This window comes from Hermetia illucens, chromosome 2 (assembly GCF_905115235.1).
Source record: "Hermetia illucens chromosome 2, iHerIll2.2.curated.20191125, whole genome shotgun sequence".
NCBI classification, from domain to species: domain Eukaryota; kingdom Metazoa; phylum Arthropoda; class Insecta; order Diptera; family Stratiomyidae; genus Hermetia; species Hermetia illucens.
The window spans coordinates 187,208,668-187,229,980 of NC_051850.1; the positions used below are offsets into that span (position 1 = coordinate 187,208,668).

At 43.0% G+C, this 21,313-nt stretch overlaps 2 protein-coding genes across 2 annotated transcripts; one reads left to right on the top strand and one right to left on the bottom strand.

Annotated features, from left to right (window-relative positions):
* Nucleotides 1–980: 980 nt before the first annotated feature.
* Nucleotides 981–9,320, top strand: LOC119650061 (double-strand break repair protein MRE11). The gene is made up of 8 exons (XM_038052555.1): nt 981–1,171; nt 1,226–1,349; nt 1,405–2,176; nt 2,225–2,395; nt 7,878–7,985; nt 8,041–8,322; nt 8,378–8,620; nt 8,884–9,320. The coding sequence occupies exons 1-8, from the start codon at nt 1,069–1,071 to the stop codon at nt 8,995–8,997; spliced, it is 1,917 nt and encodes a 638-aa protein (XP_037908483.1). The 5' UTR covers nt 981–1,068; the 3' UTR covers nt 8,998–9,320.
* A 5,569-nt stretch (nt 9,321–14,889) lies between these two features.
* LOC119649941 (persulfide dioxygenase ETHE1, mitochondrial-like) lies at nt 14,890–16,888 on the bottom strand. Its single transcript, XM_038052359.1, has 5 exons — nt 16,421–16,888; nt 16,212–16,356; nt 15,574–15,940; nt 15,301–15,419; nt 14,890–15,235 (listed from the first exon to the last, which is right to left on the bottom strand). The coding sequence occupies exons 1-5, from the start codon at nt 16,574–16,576 to the stop codon at nt 15,177–15,179; spliced, it is 846 nt and encodes a 281-aa protein (XP_037908287.1). The 5' UTR covers nt 16,577–16,888; the 3' UTR covers nt 14,890–15,176.
* Between the last annotated feature and the right edge of the window lie 4,425 nt (nt 16,889–21,313).

The window sequence follows — 21,313 nt, forward strand, 5'->3', positions numbered from 1 at the left end:
ATCGTAGTAACTCCAATGTACCAATGTGTGCATAATGGCTTTATGCGCTCTGAACGAACTCATTTTCGTTCCCCTTTCCAAATAGAGGAGATAAACGCTTTTATTCAGCACCTCCTCTTTTCTATTGATTTTTTTTACTTCTAAGCAGGGAATGTTGAGGTTCGCCTTCAAATACTTTTTCAATTGTTCACAGGGCATATCATGCAGCTCTGATAACAATATTTTAATGGGGCGCAATTCTGGCAGTTGGTTTGTGAAATATTTTACGTTTTTGGCCGTTAAGTAAGCCAATAACTCATCATAATCCGCAATATCCTCTAGCAAGAGTCTGCATCCAATTAAAATAATTTTAATGGAATCATCAATCATCAATTTTCAATTCCCCAAGCATAGCGAGAATAGTCTCACGTTGTAGCTCCGTGAAAGTTATTGGCGGTACTTTAATTTTTTTTGGTGCTTGTTCCTTTTCGGGAATTGAGGGATCAATAACCTCATCAGTCAAAACCGAAAAGCGATTTTGTAACGACACTCCAGCGCTTTAAGCCATGTTAGGCATTTTCAACTTGTCTCTGATGAGTACTTTTTCCGAGGAATCCTTCCGGGACCGTTTCATCCCACTCGCTACTATTGGCACTATTAAAGTTCACTTGTCCTTTATTGAAATGTAAGTTCTAGCACCAAAACGCCTCGAATAAAACTATTTCGTAACACTTGAAATCTAAAACTCACTTCCGACTTCAATTCTGATGTATTCACACGCACTATCAGACATCGAATGTTTCACTCTTTTATATTTCCACCTACAAATACATGGTTTTAAGGTGACGGACCGTCAAGAAAATAGAAAATTATTTTGAATTTTAATTCGTTAATGACGTCAGTACCCCTCACCAGCCCTCCCGTGATAAGTACCCGAAGTATGCAAGCCCTTTTGTGACGGTTAACTCACCATTTTCACCATTGGCGGTAAAAGACAACGAACTGTCAAACATTCGTTGTTGGTGGCGGTCAATTGCTCCCACTTTTGAAATAATCGGGGATATACCAGGATAACCAACACTATCCGGAATGGGTGACGAATCGGCGATTGTAGAGAGTCTAGACGATATCATCAAGATCCTTGTGGCAACTGACATCCATTTGGGATGCAATGAAAAGGACAGTGTTCGAGGTAAACCACGGGAAGCTCGAAGTAGAGTTGATCCTAATAGATTTCTGTTTTCAGGCGAAGACAGCTTCATAGCCTTCGAGGAAATATTGGAGCTTGCTGTCTCCAATGATGTAGACTTCATTCTTCTTGGTGGCGACCTGTTTCATGACGCGAGTCCGTCGCAAAATGCTTTGAACAAGTACTTGTCCTGCACATTGGTTGGAAACTCTACTAAAAATTATTTCGGATTTCAGATGCTTACGCCTGCTTCGTCAGTACACGCTTGGCGACAAGCCCATAGAAATAGAGTTCTTGAGCGATCAGTCATTGAACTTCTTGGATTCACTGAACCAGACCGTGAATTACGAGGACCCTAACTTGAACGTCTCCATTCCAGTCTTCTCAATTCACGGCAATCACGACGACCCAAGTGGTTTCGGCCGTCTCAGTTCCTTGGATATCCTGTCTAGTAGCGGCCTCATAAATTATTTCGGAAAGTGGGTGGACCTTCAGAAAATCGAAATCAATCCAATCATGATAAAGAAGGGCGAGACCCAATTGGCGATGTACGGTTTGAGTCATATTCACGATGCTCGGCTGGCGCGACTATTCATCGATGCGAAAGTCGTTATGGAGAAGCCTGACGACAAGACAGGCGTTTGGTTCAATTTAATGGTGTTGCATCAAAACAGAGCCGACCGAGGTCCGAAGAACTTCCTGCCTGAAAATCTGCTGCCCGAATTCCTCGACTTAGTGATATGGGGACACGAGCATGACTGTCGCATTTGGCCGGAAGAAAACAGTGTCAAGAATTTTTACGTTTCTCAGCCTGGGTCGTCGGTTGCAACTTCACTGAGTGAAGGGGAAGCAATCGACAAGCATTGTGGATTACTGCAAATCTACAAAAACAAATTTAATATGCAGGAGTTGCCTTTGAAGACGGTTCGACCGTTTATTTTCGATTCGATCAATTTGGCGGATTACGCAGATGAATATGATCTGAATGATGGCGATGCAACTGAAAAGGTAACAATCGAGGGATTGAGTTCCATAAATAACGTTTCATTGTCGCAGGTCATGGAAATAGCGAAAGATAAAATCACCGAAATGTTAGAACGAGCCAAACTGAAGATTTCGGATAATCCGAGACAGCCTAAACTTCCGTTGATTCGGTTAAGGATATTATACACGGAGGAGGACCAGATGTTTTCACCAATTCGATTTGGACAACAATACAATGAACAAGTAAGTGGGAAGGGCGGGGTATACATTTTTCAGATATGCGTTCATATTATGAAACCTGCAAATTTCGAAATTTCCCTGATACCGGAACATTAACAGCGGATAGGAACTGACCTCTTCTTCTTTGTCTATCAAAAACGGGTTTGAGTGGCTTCTGGGATGCGTACATGCTCTTCTAAAATGGTATCGAGGGACGCTAGAGTGGTTGTTTCCTCAACTTGAGCGAGAATTGAAACGCTATAGGCTTTCGGACTACTTTTGGAGAAGTGAAATGGTGGTACTCTGGGGCATACTCCTTTTCTTCTTGCAACACTGCTCTGTCAGTGGATGTGTATGGCGAGACATGTTAGGCCGCCGAAACTGGTAACACAAACATTTGGCCGGCCGTGGGAGCGGCGCTCCGTACGTCGCCAGAATGTCGCGCATGCTGTGCGTGTTCCTCGCAATCCTATCCGCAGGCAGAAACGAATATCGGAAATGGGCGTTTCAACACGAAGTATGAGCCGTATTTTACGAGAACATCTCGGTCTCGGTGCATACCGACGGTGCGTTAGCCATATGTTAACGCCAAAACTGAAGGAAATACGGCGAACACGGTGTGCTGCTCTTCTGCAACAATTTCTCGGTAAAAAATATCGCAAAATTCTATTTTCTCATGAAAAATTTTTACCATCGAGGAAAAATTCAACAGACGAAATCATATATGCTCACAATTGTTTTGAAGCCAAAGAAAATCGTCCACGAGTCCAACGTGGTCACCATCTGACTTCTGTCATGGTATGGGTCCCATATCACAGAGTAACTGATATTCATTTCTACGAGGCCAGCGTCAAAACCAATGCGAGCGTATACGATAAGATGTTAGAGGAGGTAGTTGAGCCATTGAGTGAATCTCTATTCGCTAGAAAGCCGTGGTGCTTCCAGAGGGACTCGGCTCCCGTTTACAAAGCCAAGATAATTCAGCAGTGGTTAGCGAGGCATGTTCCTGACTTCAAAACAGCGGATTAATGGGCCTCAGGCAGCCCGGATTTGAATCCTCTGGACTAAGTTAGAGGAGACTGCCTGCGATCGAACTTACACCAATTTGGAGAGTTTGAAGGCCAGCATCATGCATGCAGCTCGAGAAATGCCGCTTCATACCGTACGTGAAGCGATCGATGTATGGCCTCACAGACTTCGGGCCTGTATAGCTGCTAGCGGCGACCATTTTGAATAAATTGTTTTTTCGTTTCAAAGCTCTATGTTTCTTTTTTCTATCGATTTGGTTTATTACTTCCTGAGAAATAAAGATTTGTTTGACTGACAGAACTTATGGCTATACCATGTAGAAACGAAAGAAGTTTTGTCCGAAAATTACGCACAGTTCAAGAGAGGCTACCAAAAGGGACATCGTGATCATGATGACCATTCAGATGCTTTGACATCTTTTTTTTACGGTTAGAGGTGACATTTTACAAGACGCTGCTGGGCCAGGTTGCAGCACTGTGTGTGATTGTCACCCATTAAACCACCCCCACTTCTCCTCCCATCTCCTCGCGGTACCACCGTAAAGTAATACTTCACGGGGAGGGTTCTGGTTTACACCAGCACCATGAAGTCACACGTTAGTGTTTTCCGAGCTCCATCCAGTTGCTGCAGCTTTTCAGGTGTCGCAGTTATTGTTGCGTTTATCACACTCCAATTTGCTTCCGATTTCAGCATCTCCTCAACGAGATTATGGGGCCTGATAGTTACGCGTCGTTTAACCTCCCTATTTCAATCGCAAATCTCGGACAATGAAACATAACATGCGCCGGGTCTTCGGGGACGGATTCATGACAGTCTGGGAACTCGTCCAATTCGCAATGCAAAAACTTCTTATATTCATCGTGTCCCGCAAGGGACTGTGTTAGGTGGTAAATCAAATTCCCGTGCATCCACTCGGCTTTTCGGAAGTCGGCAGGTACATCGGATTCGAAAGTCCCCCTTCATTCGCTAGAAGATCCAAAGCAATCATTCCCGTAATGAAGCGCACTGCTTCATGGAATACTGTCCTATACGGACTTCACACCCTCAGTGAGATTGCTCGGTATGCCGAAGTCATCCTTTGGTTCACCGCGTTGTCCTATGGTGTGTCTCGTGCAACAACATTTCATTGGTATGCCCCCTTTACCGACGGTAGAGAGAACATGGAAGCTGAAGAGAGGAATGGTCCACCAGTGAGCGCGAAAACGGACGAAATCATCGCTCGTGTAGCCGATGTTGTGAAAACCGATCGTCGATGTTCATGCAGGTTGATAGAGGAGAAAATAGAGATACCAAAAACCATCATTCAACGCATATTACGTGAAGATTTAAAGAAGAGAAAAGTGTGCGCGCGGTTTGTGATGCGTACTTTAACTGCCGAACAAAAGCAACAGCGCCTCACTTATGCCGAAGATCTGCTCGAAATAATCGCAAATGATCCAAATGTTTTGGATTCGATAATAACGGCTGGCGAAAGCTGGTGCTTCGCCTATGATCCGGAAACAAAAAGCCAGAGTACAGAATGGTGTGGTCCAAACACGTCACCTTCAAAAAAGATTTCGATTTCAAAAGTCGAAATTGAAGGCAGAGCTCAGTCTTTTTTTCGATAGCAATGGGATTATTCACCATAAATTTGTTCCGAAGGATCAGAATGTCAATGCCGAGTTTTAAAAACAAGTTTTAGACCATTGGTGCAAACATATCGCACCTGTAAGGCTACAATTTTTGGAAAGACCGTAACCTTTTCCTCCTCCACGATAATGCCCGGCAGTTATTGGCTAAAAAAGATGTAACTCAGTTGAGCCATTCCACCTACTCTCCAGATTTGAGTCAATGAGTATAGTCGTGTTAATAGAGATTTTTTAAATGAAAATTACACTCTCAAATTTTTTTCATTTTCAAAAATTGGTTTCGAAGTGAAATCTTAAAACTTATGGAACGTACCCTGTATTTCAAAGCAGGGGCCCCAATACGCAGCCTCGGGGAATACCTGCTGTCATAACATATACTTTAAATCCGTCATCAATCTTGTACCAAAGAAGTTTCTCCTCTCTAATCAGCGACAGCCAGTTTAGCCAGGGTGCCTTTCCTCCATCCCCAATTGACCGAGTTAAAGGCATTCCTGATATCCAGCGTCACCACCACGCAGCACTTACTAACGCCTGATGCTTCCCGAACCAGATCCCCGACCGTAGAACGTGCTCTGCAAAACCCATACTGCCGCTCCGATAGATCACTCCGCAGCTCGACGAATGGGAGCAGCCTTTTGTATGTCACCCTCTCCAACATTTTCCCCATAGTGTCTAAAAGGCAGATAGGATGAGCCAGGTGGTTTTTCGGGCTTCGGTTGCAGAACCGACGTCTGCCTCTTTTACTGGGAGGGAAACATTCCCTCCAACATGCACAATTCAAATGTGCTTATGAACCGTGCGATCTTAAATTTAGCAGTTAACTTCAGGACTTTATTCGGAATCCCGTCCAATCTTGGGGCCTTATTATTCCCAATTCGTCCACAGATCTCTCGTAGTTCCTCCTCGGTCACTCCGGGGATTGAGAAGACGTCCTGTTGGACCATTGGCTGAGGCCCACTTTCTTCCTATTGTGGGAAAAGGATTGCAATTATTTTAAACAAGACTCGCAAACGTCACTTAAGGTGGTTTGTGCCCACGAATCCTGTTCATTACAATTTTGTATGCAGCCCCACGGGTTTGTTTTTGCCTCAAGGCACAGCTGCATCAAGCAATTCCGCCTACTTTCCCGTATGGCTTTCTTAAGGCTACTTCGAACATCGCGGTATTCTTTCTTAATCTGTCCATGTTCTGACTTTCCTCTTGTCCTTTTGGGAAAGTCTCTTCGCTCGCAGACAAAATGATTTCAACAGCGAGATTTCCTGGTTCCTGGGTAGTTTGTAGAAACGCCATCGCGGCATTGTAAAATCGCATGCCTCAGTTACCCCCTGACATAGCTGACTTATCTATTCCAGCGCGGTCCCCGCGGTCTCCTCCTTGAAGGCTCCAATGAACCAGCCTTCTATCCTGGTTTTTCCACTTTTGTTGCGCATTGAGAAATATGGCCTGGTGATTACTGTGGGTGTAGTATTCGCTCACCCGCCAGACTATCCTTCTCGTCAACTAGGAACTGAGGCAAGTCATATCGACGATCGAACCTAGTCCTCTGCCTCGGAAAGAGGGCATGCATCCAACGTTGGCTAGTACGATGTCCAGCTCCGCGAAGGTTTCAAGCAGGATTTGGTTCCTGGTGTTCGTTACTTGGCTTCTCCAGCCCAAGGCCCACACGTTGAAATCGCCGGCAATAATTTTAGGGATGTGGTCTCTATGCCGGGGAATGGCTTACCTTCCACATGCCCATATTGCCGCGTTTCCATATGAGCCTTTCACCTACGTGGCACTACCATGGTTTCGGTAAGATTCGCAGATTACCGCCACGTCCACATTCGCCTCTCGAATGGTTTACGAGAGCAGGTCTTGAGCTACCGCAAAGTACGAGAAGTGAAGGTAGTATACGCTGTGACAAAAGGAATTCCACCATTGCGCTGGTAAGGGAAACGGTCGCGATTTCGCTACTTTATATCGCATCATAAAAGCCTTCGAAAAGTGTTCGTAGGTAAGCTTGTCACCCACGAGCAATTTAAGAGGTGGAAGGAGCTCTTCACCACGATTCTTAATCGCATAATATTCTGGGAAGTACCACCTCTTGTGGGTGATATGGCGTGCCTTCGCAACAAGAAGACTACACACATGAGAAGCAAATCCACTTTCTAGTCGGCACGGAATGGGATCGCATATATGCGGGTTAGGTACGGGGTAGCCAACCGTCGCGTGATGCATGTAGTCCATGTATTGGTGTGGCGGTGTTTCGCTGGCGTCCGAATGGTTTCCTTGGGTATGTTTCCCCATTCCATTCATCAGCAACTTCACGCGCAAGTGATTGAAGAATGTCGAACATGTGCGATGCTTTTCTGCCAACATACAAATTTAAGCTATGCGCGGAAGACGAATCTCGTGTAAGTAATCTTCTTGCTTCGCGATATAAGGATGCGAATTGCTCTTCCAATCAAAAGTGAAATTGTCTTTGTCACCAAATCACTTAATCATAGTTAAGCAAAGGGCTTTGACGGTCTCCCTGCAGAACTAGCTCGTGACCTTTGCAGCTATCCCAATACTAACATCAAGTCGATGCTATTTCTCGCTAATGTTCTCTCTGTGGTGCTATATGCGCTTTGAAACTGACTGCTCTCTATATCTAATCTAGTCGGATTCCCGTAGGCATATTGATCAAAAGGCAGAAATGGCAGTGGATAGGTAACAAATTGAAAAAGGTATGCAATCCCAATATAACCCACTACCCAAGGACTTAAGATAGCAAAGCAAAAGAATCGTGTAAGCTTCTATGCCCTGGGCCCATGACAATTATATATAATGCTGGATAAGTAAGATTATGCCGATCGTATTTTTTTCAGGTTGCGAATCCCATAGACATGATTTTATTCAAACGTGCGGCTCGAAAGCAAAAGTTTCACGTTAAAGGAGTGGATAAGGAAGCCATGGACATTGCATTTGACGGAGAAGTAGTAACTCCACCATTTGATTGGTTCGCTTTAATACAGTTGGAATTTATTTCAGGACGTTACAACGGAGACTCGTGTCGAAGATATCGTTGATCGTTACTTCGAAACGGTCGACGAATCGAAACAACTAGAAGTGTTTCCTGCGAAAAGTCTTTCAGAACTTTGCCGCCGTCTGGTTGAAAGCAATGACGATGATGCGGCTGAGAATATTATTAAATTTTACAAAGAAACAGCGAACAAATTTCTTGAAGAGAAGTTCCCACACGAGAATGAAATCAATAATGAATTGTATAAATTTAGAGAAAAGGCGGAGCAAACATATAATGCTGTACTAAAGGTTTGGTACCACATCTTGTATTTGAATATTTGAACAATTAAGGATCTGTCCCCAGATGCTTGATGGGCGTAATGAAATCGTCCGAAAGCAAACTTCACGGAGCTCATTCTTTGATGATGAAAAGGAGGAAAGTGATGACAATGCAAAACCTACAACTGTCAGTCGTTTGAAAAATGGATCAGATGCGTCAACATCTGCTCGTGGAGCCACACGAGCTCGTGGCAGAGGGAGTCGGGGCGGTACGACTCGAGGTCGTGGTCGAGGGGCTCAAAAAGCCGAACTAGATGTGTCTGTGAATGTAAGATTTCGTTTTAACCAATTTTCTAGGCTAAAATCATTTAAAAGGTCAATTGTTAGATCTCATACACCTAATTCATGTATATACATTGCTTCCTTCTTTTTGCTTGTATTATTTACATAGTTTCGGTGCTCTGAATTAGGTGCATGAGGCTTCTCAGCTAGCTTGCGTTTCTGCTACTGACAACACACGAGGGAGCACTTGCTCTGTGTTAAGAAATTATGGAAACTAAATTTTATGCATGAATTATTTTTTTCTTATAGAAACGAACCTCTAGACAACAAACTCTAGACAGTATGATATCCCCGAAAAAGGAAACAGCTAAAACCGCACGATCAAGGGGAAAAGTCGTTTATGAAGTTTCTGATTCTGACTAGTTGCGGATACTTTTCACATTAGATTAAGGTCGGCCATTCCATGTTAAAAATTTCGTTCTTGTTTAAATATATTAACGGTTAATTGTACATCAACCACTCGCTCGTAGGTTATACCTGTCCATGACAGACAAACTAATCCGATCGCAACTTTTCTTTGAGAAATTACGAAATATTTTAAATGAGTCAAGTTACTTTTCGATGTGATAACTCCTAACGAAAAATTATCTTATTGTTCTGATATTTATTATGTGAAAACGTCCTTTAAGTTTACAGTGGAAACCCGTTTTTATATTGTTTTTGGATATTTGAAATAAAAAATCAAATCACAAAATAGATTGTTTTTTAAGTCTTTGTCGCGTTTTGATAGAATTTCATTCGAAAGTGCCAACTTTCATTGAATAAAAGACTCCACGAGAAAAATTATAATTGTTGGCGGATTCGAACGAAAGTTCAGCGGTGGCCGCACCAAATACATGCCCCCACTTGCTCGTCAGAACCCTCTACTCCCTAACTAGGAAGAGTCGGAACAAAGGGAAGCTGGTGAAATGGGCGCTGCTAGCTTAATGCCGATATGTGAAAATAGAGCCAGGCGAACATGGTGGACGTAGGAAAGGAACGCACTATGGAAGAAAATGAAGTTCGTTAGAAATGAGGACGTGGGCAACTCAACAAATCGTGGACGCAGGGAAGTTGAATTTTCGGCGGGAGGTGGTGACGGACTCGTAAACCTAGTGAGACTCACACTAGAACGAGAAGACTCTTTAGTCATTGGTAATGCCCGCAAGAAGCGAAAGACTAATACATATGTCGTGGGCAATGCTTTGTTGCGCCTTGCACTAGGGTCTACTTCCACACTTCCTGCGGGGATTAAGACCGGTGTACCGGGGGATGATTAAATCAGCGAGAGAGATCTCAACGAAGCTAATCCCTCCCATAGGAATACGAGCACGAAGGCGGGAAGCAAGAGGACATATACGCAAGCTGCAACCTTATTTCTGACCGTCGCCATGGAATTTTTCTCCAAGGATGACAAAATGTCGGAAGGAGAGTAACTTTCTCCGGTAATGCCTGTAGAAAAAAATGTCTGGAATGAAGTCATGGTTTAATAATTATAATCGCGATGAGTTATTCTATTTAGAGCGCACTGATAAGGCTGCCTTAAAGTCGCTCCGGCAGGTAATCCTAGCTTTGAGCTCTGGCCCAAGTTCACCATAGTGAATACCGAGATGTGCAGAACGGAGCATGTTAGATGTTGGATACCTAACCCCCGAGGGGCGGCAGGGAACAGGCTTTGCTTCGCAAGTGAACAGAGCCCGGCCATTCATTTCAGACACTGAAGGGTAAAGTTCTTGAATGCCAGGAAGAACAAATCCACAAATGTGGAGGGTTTCAGCTTGCTGTTCGACCGAAAGGTACTCTGATCATATCGGGAAACTGTAGAGCATCTTCATTTTTAGAGCGAAAGAGAATGATACAAAATATGTCACATTGCAGCATCTCCGGTGTGCTTCTCCACAATGGAATAGAATTAGTATTATATTGCATCAAGTGACGCAATCTCCGAATAGGGCACGCGGAGCTAGAGGCGTGAATGGAACTGGCTTGATACCAGTTTTATAAATCGGATCTGCGCTAACCGGATGCTGCGAACTAGCGAAGGCGTTAAAAGGACAACAAAACAATGCTTTGCCTGAAGAAATGGTACCGTTTGTGGATCAGGACATGGGCATAGCTGCACCTCCAAATGTGACAATTCTGAGGAAAATATACCATGGGGGAACCGAGTCTTTGACGATAGAGTTTGAGAGAAGCAGTTATTGCATATTAGACTAAGCTTACGTCGAAAAACATAAAGATTAGTCAAATTAACCTGCAGCATTCCAAAGCCTTTCTGGTGCAAGGCCCATGGATTCGATTTAATAAGATCTGCGACATAGGAACAGTTAATAGAGCTAGGATCTTTTACGATGAAATCCATTAAGCCGAGAGTATGTGTCCTGATATCAAAACTAGGATTGTGTAGCGTCTGCATCGTATGGACTCTTAATGGGTTGTGATGTGGACGTTCAAAATGCTTATTGAGGAAATAGCAAATGCAATCCTGGAGGGGAAGCTACTTGATTTCGTCACTACAACTGATATTATGGTGGTGAACGTAGTATGCTCCCCTACGGCCAAGAAAAATTGTAGAAATGGGCCTAACAATCTACAGACTGGCGTGTGCTAAAAGAAGTCGCACTATCAGACCACCGATACTTAGAATTCATTCTGACTATTGCAGGCGGATAGACTGTAGTACAAAGACGGAATCCTAGAAAAATGGATTGTATAAAGATCAATGAATCTTATATTCAGGACAAAACCACCGAATAAAAATTGGACCTAAAGCGGGCAGAGGTTAAACTAAATTTTGAGGAAGTCCTAAGTCAGCCAGCCCGCTTCATACCGGACCGGATTAGCTAAGTCACGCTGCTCCCAGGGCAGAAGTGAGGCAGCGTCTGATGAGTTGGCTCTGCCTTGGAGAAAACTGCAAGTCTAATTTTTGCATCTTGGGTGCTTGCCCAATACTTAAGAATCCGTGGACCACAACCGGTGAAGTTAGTTGCTTTCCAACTGGCCCGGTCTGCAATCAAGTGGGTGAGAAATTTCATTAGACAGCGGAGTCGAATACAGCTCAGATGCTATGCTTCTCCCTGACGTCAAACATGCATACACCCACACACTTCTTCACTTTCAACGGCGAATATGATTGGAGAAAGGCCCATTCTGATAAATCTTTTCACCTTTCTGCAATTTTGTGCAAACAGAACCTTATTAGAATCAGTTCGTTATCTGAACTTGTTAGCACTGATGAAGGGAACAACTGGTTCCCGAAATATCGATATTTGCAAGAATAAACATTCACACCAACGAAAAAAAAACAACAAGTTTTAATTATTTCTATTAATTAATCGTAGGAAACACCGCATAATTTCACTCAGGTTATCTGTCTGTCTTTTTTATATAAGGTAATACAAAACTTTAAAACACATTGAGGTGAATACGCCAGTGTGTAAGATTTTTACCCACTAAAACCACCCGACATTTCCACATGCCCCTTTTTTCGTAGTTTGCCCTGGGTTATCCAGTTGATCGCATACCAAAATGACATTTTCCAATATTAGCGCTGCAGCTAGAGTTTCGTCTAGACTTCTTCTCTTGGCCATGAATCTCAGGCAATGGAAAAATATATGCTTTGGGTCTTTGAAGACTGCATCGCAATTTGGAGGATTAGGTAAGTTGCTACTGGCGATATATTTGATGCTCCGTGAGAAACTGGAGGAGATTATAATTAATGCATTGCATGATATGTGAAATGCCCTTCCAAAAATTGAGATTGCGTAGAGTAAGGTCAACCTCCATCCCGGCAATAGGTAGCCATCAAGTACACCATGGCCCTCCTACGTTCGACTTCATTCTTACCAGGATCATATTTGCCGTGGATGCCTTGTTTCAAACATACTGGATACTCGTTTTGAGAATGAAGGGGGTCCTAAGTCCGCATCAACTTGATGCAGGACCGGACCAATTGGGGAGCAACTTACTCCCTCTTTTCTGGTCCACGGACCCCTTGCTTAGGGCTTGCACCCAAACTTTTTTAAAAAAAAGTCAAGCGACGACGGCTTTACGGTTTCTTACCAGGGCAGAGGCAAATCGTCAGACGCTGCCCTGGTAAGAAACCGTAAAGCCGTCGAGGTGAGGCAGCGTCTGACGATTTGCCTCTGCCCTGGTAAGAAACCGTAAAGCCGTCGTCGCTTGACTTTTTTTTAAAAAAGTTTGGGTGCAAGCCCTAAGCAAGGGGTCCGTGGACCAGAAAAGAGGGAGTAAGTTGCTCCCCTATTGGCTGGTGTTATTTATTGGTTTTTCAAATACCGATACTTCGGGAACCACTTGCTCCCTTCATCAGTGCTAACAAGTTTCAGGGGGATTTATGGAAAAAGTGGTTCTCGAAATATCGGTATTAGCAAGACCAATAAATAACACTAGCGAATAGAAAAAGCAAGTTTTTAATTATTAATTATTTCAAAAAATTTAATCTCTAGAAAAACCGCGGAATTACATTCAAACAGTACTAATTGCTTCACATGAATACAACTCAGTATTTTTTGGATGGTTTGCGACTACAACGCTGCTATATCATCGCTGTAAACTACCTCCATCAGAATCGGAATCATTGTGCATGATGTCCCTCGGCAGTGAACCCAGTACTAAGTTTTATGGGACACTGGTGGAGACAACGAACTCCTGGGGTCCGTCCTCGGTGACATACCGAAGACTACTTACTCTCTTATTGTAGAAATAACCCCTGGACGATTTTCGACAAAAAAGTAGGGCATGTGATCTGCATCGTCTTATCAAAATTCTATAGGCGCTCTTCGCGAATTTTCATCCGCTCCCGGGCAAACCTTAAAACATTTCCTCTTGTTATGATGTTTGCTTGAAGCTTTAGCGGACTTCCTTCCATGGATGCCCTCTGAGTCGTTGGTCTAGCTTGTTGGCAGGCTGATCGAAGTCTTCTACTGGGAAATTTGCGTCTCCTAGGCACAAATGCGTCACATGCTTTGATAATGCATTTTATCACATAGAGAGCTCTTTCCATTTGGTCACCTGCCTTACCAGGTTGGTCTAGTCACATCTCCAGAGACGTTTGACCTTCCAATGTTTTTGCAGAGCAGCCTGACGCGTTTCTTGGTTTTGAAAATGCTGTTTTCCTACCAATTTGTTCTCTTCGTAGTTCGAATATAATTACCTGGTGATCACTGTAGATGTAGTACTGGCTCACATGCCAGGACATACCACGCACCAGTGCAAGGCTAACAAAGGTCAGGTCTTCAATTGAGGCAGGCCCTCCTTTTTCAAAAGGTGCTTACATCACCTTCGTTGGCCGGAGCTACATTCAACTAGGCAAAAGCCTCTAACAGACTCTACTTCCCAAGCGTTGGAATCTTTATCCCATTGCGTCGAGAACATGGTTATCTAACATGTCTTCTAATTCGGACAGTATGTGACTTGGTGCGGTTCAGCAGCTATACAAGTACACACCACTTATTTTTGCCCGCACGCAGCCACTAGCCGACAAACTCAATGTGCCATACCTACTTCGATGGCAATTTCCACCTCAGATTCATAAGTGATCTGTTCAAGTAAATCCTATTTGACATTTTTCTTTCCTTGGTTACGAAAGCCATCAGTTTTGCCAAAGTTGATTTTTTTAGTTTAAACATGAGATCACCTTTCTGGGTTTTTCAGATCTCACTGACATTTCTGCCTACGTCTGTTAGGCCGGGATCAGCTTAAACCTTTTTTAGTATCCCCGCCTACGATGGATTGGTCTTGCTGAAGCTAACAATTGACTCTGGCCGAATTCTCATCTTTCCTTTCTTCTTTGTCTTTCTATTGCCTATGGCCTTGTTCAATCCACCATTTTCGTTCCCCTTGGATTCCACTTCGAAAATCGATGCTTACACTTGTAGTGCATGCTTTCTCTCTTCTGTACTTTTAGTTTCCTTTTTAGGGACGCTAATGTGACTTTTTCTCTCTTAGGCGCCTCCTGATTTCCTAGTGGATCTCCATATTTTTTCCTACTTTTGTTCGTAGACGGTACGGTTCGGTGTGACTTGGTCGCCTGTCTTCACTATTAGGGCAACAGGTTTCAGTTTCTCCTTGGAATTAGTTTTTCCACTGACGATTTGTTGTAGAGGACTCCAATAACTCTCACCATTCTTCTTCATGCCCCAGCCCACAAGTTCATCTTTTTACTAGGCCTTGCGAATGACCCTCCTCATCCACTCCTTTCTTGAATTCAACAACGGCTAATTTTTAATTATTATTATTCTATTAATTCTGACAATATACTTCACAAAATTTTATTATTATCACATTTATTACTAGTTGAATAATAAGCCTATAAAGGCTGGACAAACACAACGAAAGACTTGCACTTGTAACACCAGCTAACATCTGAACCCTAGTCATAGTTTATCATACACATCAGCGGGTATACTTTCTATTTATATACCCGCAACTAACTAACCTAACCGCAACATGTGAAAAGCTTATTTATTTATAATCACAATAACCTTGGTGCGTTCGATACATATAAAATCACTTAATCTAACTCTGTCAATTAACGATCACTTTTATGCATCTGGAGGGATATCATAGAGACCACACTCGCGATTAGCTGGTATGGCTTTATCTGCAAGATTAGATTGAATATTAGTAACTTTGCTTGTATAACTTAATCGCATTAATTGAACTCACCGATATATCTGGGCTTTGCCAAATTCAAATTGTTCATTATATTGATGAATGTTGGTTTATCTTTTGTTAATCGAGGGTTGTATGTTTTTTCCTCTATGATTGTACTAGCGAGCTGACCCCTATAAGAAATTGGAAGTGAGTTTTATGCGTTGAATATAGCGCCCACTTTCATAATCAGTACAATTAGCACTCTCGAGAGAAAATGCAAATCAGATGGTTCTTGAATAATAAGTTCTGCTAAAAATTGCATACTAAGGAAGTAACACTACTCACTTGTAATCATGAGCGGGATACACTTGGAAATTATTGGGTAACTTGTAAATTCGATCATGTATTGAAGAATACAGTTTTTCTGCACTTCCCTCTTGGAAGTCGGTTCGACCACACCCCCGAATCAATAATGCGTCACCAGTGAAAACCAAGCCTTGTTCGTGGACGATGAATGACATGCATCCATTAGTGTGTCCTGGAGTACAAATGGCTTCAATTTTGTGCCGACCAAACTGAACAATTTCGTTGTCGTCGAGATGTTTGTCCGCTTTTGCTCCACTGAATTTAGCAATGACACTCTGAGTTCCAGGCAGAAGTCGCTTCAAGTACCCAGTTCCCGTGACATGATCGGCATGCATATGTGTGTTCACTATTGATGGAAACCATAAATTGTAAAAGATAAATCAAAGGTAAAATTGTGGATAGATATTGTAAAGATAAAGTATCGAGAACTCAGTATCTCTCTTAACGCGAACTTTAAAGTTCCTCTCAAAGAAATTCATTAACCGGTATCACTACAGGATCTCCCACATTTCAAAACATCGATAGTGCTTGCAAAGTGTTGGAAGAGAAGTTCCTCATGTTGATCCATTGTTACTGGTTTTCTGCTTCAGTTTCGAAAGAAAGCCGAAAATACTCACGTGCATATTTCAAGGTGAGCCCAAGCTCCTTCACCAGCTGAGCATCTCGTTTAGCCTGTTCCAGTACAGGATCAATGATTACAGCCTCTTTGGTGTTCAAATCAGCTAACAGATACGTATAAGTACTTGTATCTGTGTCGAAGAGCTAAAATCGAAATCGTTAGATGTTTACTCTGCGCAGATACTGGAGCCAAGAATATCATACTCACTTGTCGGAAGAAAAAGTCCGAGGTAAACGGAATAGTCTTCACTAGCTGCGCTGCAGAACACATTGTTGCCGTGTTAATCCTTACAAGACTCGCTGGGGTGTTGGCATACCTTATTATATTTCTCAGTAGACTGCGAGTGCCCACAAGCGTTGTCATTGTTCCAAAACTATTGAAACCGAACCACAAGTGAAATTTCGATAAAACCCACCAGAAATGTTTTGGTAATCGAATTTCTCAGTAATCTATCCACTATCAGCTCTGATAAACCCAATTGATCGCGATGGGTGGGCAAAATGCAATCCTCTATTAACCTTACCTCTATGTTATCACTAGCCACAAGCAAAGATACTAACCGATTCCGAGCGACTGAGGCTAGAATTCGAGGGAAATCATAGGAAAATCAGTCACGTAGCCCAAAGAGTTGTTTACATCACGTTGCGAGAAATTCGGCAAACGCCGCGTGTGGAGGCGTACGCACAATCGTGAGGTCGTTCTCAACGTACTTCGAGTGCCTCTAGAATCATAATGGAGTCGTTGGAGCATGGCATACTACGTGAAGCTTCGGACAGCCTGACTAGCTCAGATGCGACTATCAGATAGATCTAGTGCAAGACTGAAAGCTCCGAAGTCATATCTCGTGCCCAAGAAGCAAAAATTTGTCTTTATTTTGATTCAGAGCACTGGATTTGGCGAAAGTGATTAAAATCTTCTATGGGAACGCAAGAACTTACTATTCTTGTTAAACATATTCTATTTAATTCTCTTGTGATAATGAATCTTGAATGATAAATTAACGTTAGTTAGCGTAACGCTGAAAGCACACAGGTAGACAAATTTATTCATAAGATGTTTGAGAAAACCAAAGCGCAAACGATCGATAGCGTCGTTACGCGGAGAGCTTCAGCAAAAAAGAAGCCACTGTTGATGGTATTAAGAAGAGAGCATTGAAAAAAGATAACATATCTATCCCATAAATGAGAAATCTGCCTTCCCATCACAGAGATTGGTAATGAAACAAAAATATTGTTTTTTGATTAGGAGCAACCCTATTCTTCTTATTTGCAAATATCGATATTTCGGGAGCCAGTTGCTCCCTTCCTCAGTGCTTACAATCTACGTTAAAGAAGTCTGCCACCATTTTTATCTGAAAAATTGTTCATTCAAAAACTACTCCATGTTAAGAAACCTGGAACATTTGCCTCGGATTGAACAAATAAACGGCGACGACCAAGAAACGTCTAACGGACTACTCTTTCAGATTCTGGAGTGTACGCTCTCTGAACAAACTAAACGCCCTCAAGGCCCTCCTTCAACCGGTCAAGATTTACAAATTGAGCATGATTGCACTCCAGGAAACAAATTGGATTGGTAGCGAAATAAGCGATATGAATTCGCACACAATTTTCAAAAGTGGTAAACCATCGATTGACAAGGAGCTTGGAGTTGCATTTATAGTGAGCAAACAGCTCAAGCCGCACATCACCCACTTCAAAGTTATCAACGAAAGGTTGTGTACGATTCGCGTCAGGACTCGTTTTTTCAACGTTTGGCAAATTATTAATTTACCTGCCTCCATGAGAAATGCAATCATAACGATCAACGATTAATTGACTTCGCTAGCAGCAGAAATCTTGTCGTAGGCTCTACTTGCTTCCCTCATCGGCGCATTCACAAACAGATCTGGAAATCACCAGATGCATATACCGTCAACAAAATTGACCACGTTCTCTTTGGTCAAAGATGGGCGCCCAGTGTATTATTATATACGATCTTATCGAGCAACAAACTGCGATTCAGGCCATAATTTGGTGAAGGCAACATATCGGTGCAGAATCTCTTCAGTGCACCAATCGGGAATCAGCCCTACAGAAATCTTCGCGGCTGATAAGCTCCTGAGCAATGCTACCGCGCAGGCATATACAGCCGCCCTGGAGGGAAACTATCTAAACAACAGCAACAGAGGTGTACACGAGTTCTGGGGATGCAAATCCCGGCGAGAACGAATTGACTGGTTTGACGATGAATGCAGAATATCACTCAACGCAAAGAACGAATTCTAACTCCAAGCAGAAGGAGTTTATTTCGTCGTGCGGTCACTATAATCAAACAAAGCGCCGGACGCGGATGAGATTCAAGCCGAACGGTTAAAATCCGATGGAAAGGGTCTATTAAATGCGATACACCAGCTACTGCTGTGAATCTAGGAGGACGAGGAGATCCCAGACGACTGGCGTAGGAGCATTATCTGTCCCATATACAAAAAAGGAGATAGATTACGACAAAACGAAAATAATGCTGCAATGAAGAAGTAATGCACCAGCTCATTCAAGCGTCAGCGTAGGGGACCTCAGCATCGAATTCGTAAACCTTTTTATATATATGTATAAATATCCTACCAAAGGACGCCAATGAGAGTGATCAGGTCAAGCGATGGATACAGCTAGCGAATAAGACTTTCTTCTTTCTTCTTCTCTCTCACAGAAAAACGAAGCCCTGCGTAAAACAGAACCATCTTACAACCAGTGCTATACTATGGGTGCGAAACCTGGACCCTAGCCCAAGCCTCCGAAAATTTACTAGAACTCATTCGAAAAGAAAGTCCTTCGGCGAATTTTTGCAGTAGTTTGCGACCGTGATGGATGGCGCTTCTAATATTTGAGTACACGGGCACGTGATCGCGATAACTGTAGGAAAACGATCCGTGCGATTAGGGCCCGACGTCGGGTTGTAGTTCCATGATGATGATAATACTTACGAAGAAACTAAAGCCCCTACAACTCCCCAGTATGGACAACACTGAGACGGGAAATAACAATATCGAGGACATAAACAACTTTATTATAAACAGGTAAAAACCAAATTCTCAGAGGAAGAAACCCCACCATTTAAGTATATCATTCTATAATCACCTTTAAGATTCTGATCTGGAGATATCCACATTTTATTTTTCGTAATGCTAAAACTAGCATTAATGCCATTGCTTTCAGTAACGTCCTTAAACCGGCTTCGAATTGAGTCCTCAGCATTACTAATATCAGGGGAATACCTTTTCATTTCATCAGAGAATTGTTTGAGATAAAGAACAATTTCTGTTCCGGCATCGAATGATATATGTAGAAAGGAAAAACATTCAACGAGGTTTGATCTCAACCGGTCTTTCCGAAACTTCATTTTGCTACAAGACGGTATTTTTCGTGAATACAAAATCCGTTGAATACGAAACCCTACATAGAACCATTAATTTCACTGAGACAAGAGAATATACAACTCTCTTAAGGCAGGATTCATCTTCAAATCTGAAGGTAAAGGCACTATCTTTAAAAAAATTAAATTTAATGGCGATATTCAACAGACTGCTTCAATGATAGAATTGATTAAGGGTCAACCATCCCGAATCCGAGTTCAAATCCTCGTTTGGTTCCGTAGACTTACCACTTGCTCGTCGGATATATAACGCTGAAGAAGGGAACAAGTTTTTCTCGAAATATCGGTATATGACATCGTCAAACTACCAAACACCAACTTAATTCAGCACTAAGTTGGAGCGGACTTAGGACCCCACAGTTCCAAGAAAAAAATACCAACTTAATCAATACATCTTAGGCGCATTCATGGACATCGAAGGTGCCTTCAATTATGCCTCATTCGCGGCAATTTGTGATGCGGCAAGACAGCATGGAATCGAACCGCTGCTAATCAGTTGGATCCTTCACATGGTAGAGTGGAGGAAAATCCACATATCGGTCGGCCAGAAGTCTATTGAAGCAGGATGTCTCAGGGGCTGCCCATAGGGAGGGGTTCTCTCTCCACTGTTATGGCTCTTGGTGATGGATACCCTGCTGTGGCTCCTGGAGGACAAAAAAGTCTTCGCGCAAGCATTTGCGGACGACCTAGCCGCAATAATTACCGGCAAGTTTGCGGACACAGTATGTGACCGCTTGAATGCAACTCTGCATGTAATCCACAGCTGGTGCCTCCGCAATGGGCTCACGGTGAACGCTAGGAAGACTGGACTAGTTATGTTCACTAGGAACGTCAGGTGGGGTAGCTATACGCTACCCACCTTAGCAGGGGCGGAAATCCAGCTGGCACAAACAGTCAAGTACTTAGGAGTACATTTCGACTCCAAGTTAACGTGGAAGCATCATATCCAGGAACAATATCAGAAATCCTGCAGATTGCTCTGGTGCTGTAAGAATGCGATAGGTAAGACCTGGGGACTTTCACCTAAACGGATACACTGGATGTATACATCCACAATAAAACCCATTTTGATGTATGCATGCATCGTCTGATGGCCAAGACTGAACTTTGCTAACAGCAGGAAGCTGCTAACGCAGATTCAGAGACTTGGTTGCCTAAGTATTACTGGAGCAATGAGTACTACGCCGACTGCGGCACTTAAAGCTATCCTAAATGTACCCCCAATTCACTTGGAGGTGAAACGGAAAGCGGCCAACGACGCATATAGGCTCGATACCATTGGGGCGTGGAAAGGCGGCCAATCCAACGGGCATGCGTCTATCTGGAAATTCCTTGAAAAACATCCGGTACCCCTGATGCCGACCGATCATATGGTTTCCAGATTCGTCTTTGAAAAGACATATACTGTCGTAATCACCGAAAGAGAAGAATGGTCGACAAGTGGCCATGAGTCTTTTCAGATTACAGACCTAATAATCTTCACCGACGGGTCAGTCATGGATGATGGATCAGGTGCAGGGGTGTTCTCGGAGAATCCGATTATAGAACTGGCCCGACCTCTCGGAAAAATGACGACCATATTCCAGGCGGAGATATATGCCATTTCATTGGCAGCAGAAGAATGTCTGCGACAGAAATGGAGGGGTCGCACCATTCGAATCTGTTCCGACAGTCGGGCGGCATTATCAG